Source organism: Melampsora larici-populina (genome assembly GCF_000204055.1).
Source record: "Melampsora larici-populina 98AG31 unplaced genomic scaffold MELLAscaffold_31, whole genome shotgun sequence".
In the NCBI taxonomy this organism is placed as follows: Eukaryota; Fungi; Basidiomycota; class Pucciniomycetes; order Pucciniales; family Melampsoraceae; genus Melampsora; species Melampsora laricis-populina.
This window is the reverse complement of record NW_006768795.1, coordinates 340,302-343,196: the sequence shown is the minus strand read 5'-3', so window position 1 is coordinate 343,196 and position 2,895 is coordinate 340,302. Positions and strand designations below refer to the sequence as shown.

The window sequence follows — 2,895 nt, the reverse complement described above, 5'->3', positions numbered from 1 at the left end:
TTTTTTAAGTGTTCATCAATCATGAATACGGCTGTATTCATTATTGATAAACAATTGAAGAGAACCATTTTTTACCCTTCAGTTGTATGTCATTGGCAAGGCCAGGTACATACAACTACATAACTGTATGTACAAAGGTTGGGGGGTTGACGACGGCACCAACCCAGCTGACCAAAGACCAACCCTACCGCACTCCTCACTGCCAACTTGATTTTTCTTCAACCAATCAATTACCACTCCACCATTCCACATATTGACCAGAGATCAACAAATCCCAACCATACACGGACCCTAACAAATCGTATCATTTCAGCAAAGCACCGCAAATCAAAATCATTCATTCAACATGCCCCGGTTCAAAGGTGTTCATCAGCCTTTCAAACCCAAGAAGCCGTACTGGCTCAAAAAGCCAAAGACCGAAGCTCAACGCAAACATTTTGCACGGATGGCTGCGGCCGTACAGGCTCATATGCCAGCGGTGCGCTCAACAGTGCCAAACCCACATCATTTGGCCCAATCTTTGGATTCCGACGAATACGATGTCAACGCTAACCTTTTAAATCACTTGGATAATCAGTATCTTGACCTCGGACTCGGACCTCTAGTACCTGGTTTTATTGATGACATCGAACGTGCACGTGTCGAAGATGAACGACAGGAACGAGCACTTGCATTGCAACGTGCCACTCAAGAGATGTTCTACGCATATATTGAATGTCATCTCCATACGACCGAATGGGGGGATCCAACCCAGTGGGACCTGGATCAGAAACCGCAGTGTACTTGTCAAGGTCATCAACTTCGAGTTAGACACCTTGATCTTGTTGACATCCTATGTACATTCAGCTGTGTCATTTCCCATTTGACTTTTACTATTGCTACGTCCTCAAATAGAAATCGTGATGCTGATGTAGTTGTTATTCACTTTTTAGATCGAAAGAAGTTGGAGGTGACATTTTGCGGATGTCATCAGAACGATAACACCAGGCTCATCTACATGGGATACATCGGAGGCTCGCCAAAATACCCCGAGACTGCGTTTTCAATACGCCTACTCAGATTCTTCCACACCACTTGGAAGTACTGTACAAGTCGTGTGGAACCTTGGACCAGAGGACTTGACGAATATCTGGATGCCTTCAATCCACTGTTACTGACCAAGAACGAACAGGTCAGTTGCAAATTACCATTTGCCCTACGATGGGAAAAATAAAATACTAATCTTGTATCCCACTTATACTGAGTAGCCACGTCAATGGCACACCCCATTTCAATGGGCTATTGACACATATCGAAAGATGCTCACAGCCACCGATAAAGCCCTTGATGTTGAACTCTCTCTAACTCCCAAGGATAAGCTTGCCGAGAACTGCCCGCGATGTTTTGGCACCCCAGTGCCAAGTACTGTTGAAGGTGAGCCTGACATTGTTGTCTGCTTGGACGGTAATTTTCAGCACCGAAGACATATAGCAGCTGGAACCAAGGCCGCAAAGATTCCAACAGTCATGCCCGACAATTTCTTACCTGAGGCTCAAGTAACTCAAATGGAACATCGCCTTGCTGGAATGCCGGAAGAAGAAGCAGTAAGTGAAGAACTTTAATCTTTGCACAAAGTTTGGAGGCAATGCTTACCGACATTCTACAGTCAGCATGTGCTGAACAACATACAGCAGCTAACGATCGTTGAGCAAAGGGGCATTGGGCTGGATGTGACGAAACAGGGTTGATGGCAATGGTCTGCCGACATGATCACCCTATTCGTTTTGCCAACATCATTCAGAGTGGCGAAAAGCAAGTGCCTGACTCTGAGTCATAAGATAATGTCATGTTAACATGTGCTTTGATTATGTGTTAGACTTCATTACAGCTATAGCTTGATAGAGTCATTCCTTGCTTTGACTGAAGAACAGAGGATAGGGTTCCTATACGATATAGGATGTACCATGGAGAACGGTATTGAATCCGTGAGATACCTAACAATACTTGATCCCTACCCATTCCTATCTGACCAAAATCACACTTCTCTATCTTTATTTGTATTATATTTCAGCGTGGAATGTTTGAAGCAGAGCGGCATGCAAGGCGTCTCAAGTTTGGGACTAGCGTCTTTCATGCATACGTCCATCGATGGTCCTGCCAACTGAAATGGAATCCTAGGCTCAATCAAGGCTGGGGGCTTTCTGACGGAGAAGGCTCTGAGCGCCTTTGGTCAACTCTTGACTCGCTCGTCAGCGCCGAGAGATACTCGACATCTCAGCATCGCGTGGATGCCATTGATATGCGAGCCAGCCATTACCGTACCAACCTTCGCCATTCAGCTGGTACGTTAGATTCAACTACTATTGAACAAACACTATCTTTAGGTAGGTATTTAGGAATCTTACATTACCCAACGTATTGTTTGTTATTACTCACAAGTTGTTCATATGACTCGCAAGCGGAGTGAAGCAATCAAACGCCTGGCAGAGGCTGACCAAGCCCTATCAAATCCGGTTCGGGCAAACCCAGCTGTTGGAGGAGATTACTTTGAGAATAAGTGGAACGAACAGAAGGTCCGTCAGCTTGATGTGCTTACTGAGACACAGCAACAGAAAAGGGAGCGTCTGCTTGTGTTGCTGGCTTTGGAAGAAGAGCTTATTGGCGCTCGGTGAGTACCTCGATCTATGAGCTATTCAGAACCTGTGTTCCTCATGCTGAAGAACACCTGGCCCCTTCCTTGCCCATTCCAGGGACCGACTCAAGGGGCTCCAAAACATACGCCGAAGAGCTAGGACTGACGCTGAGAGGATTGAACTTATGTCCCTTCCAGGGAGTGTGGCATCAATCGAAGAGCAAATTGAAGCCATGGCTTCGGAACTTGGAGGTGCTGAGTTTCAATCCTTAACAGGAGTCACG

General features: G+C 45.9%; 1 protein-coding gene across 1 annotated transcript; it reads left to right on the top strand.

The window, feature by feature from the left end:
- Positions 1–346: 346 nt before the first annotated feature.
- On the top strand, positions 347–1,816 carry MELLADRAFT_89581 (uncharacterized protein; the record flags this gene model as incomplete). The annotated part of the gene is made up of 4 exons (XM_007412591.1): positions 347–1,171; positions 1,248–1,413; positions 1,471–1,583; positions 1,694–1,816. The coding sequence occupies 4 exons, from the start codon at positions 347–349 to the stop codon at positions 1,814–1,816; spliced, it is 1,227 nt and encodes a 408-aa protein (XP_007412653.1).
- Positions 1,817–2,895: the final 1,079 nt, after the last annotated feature.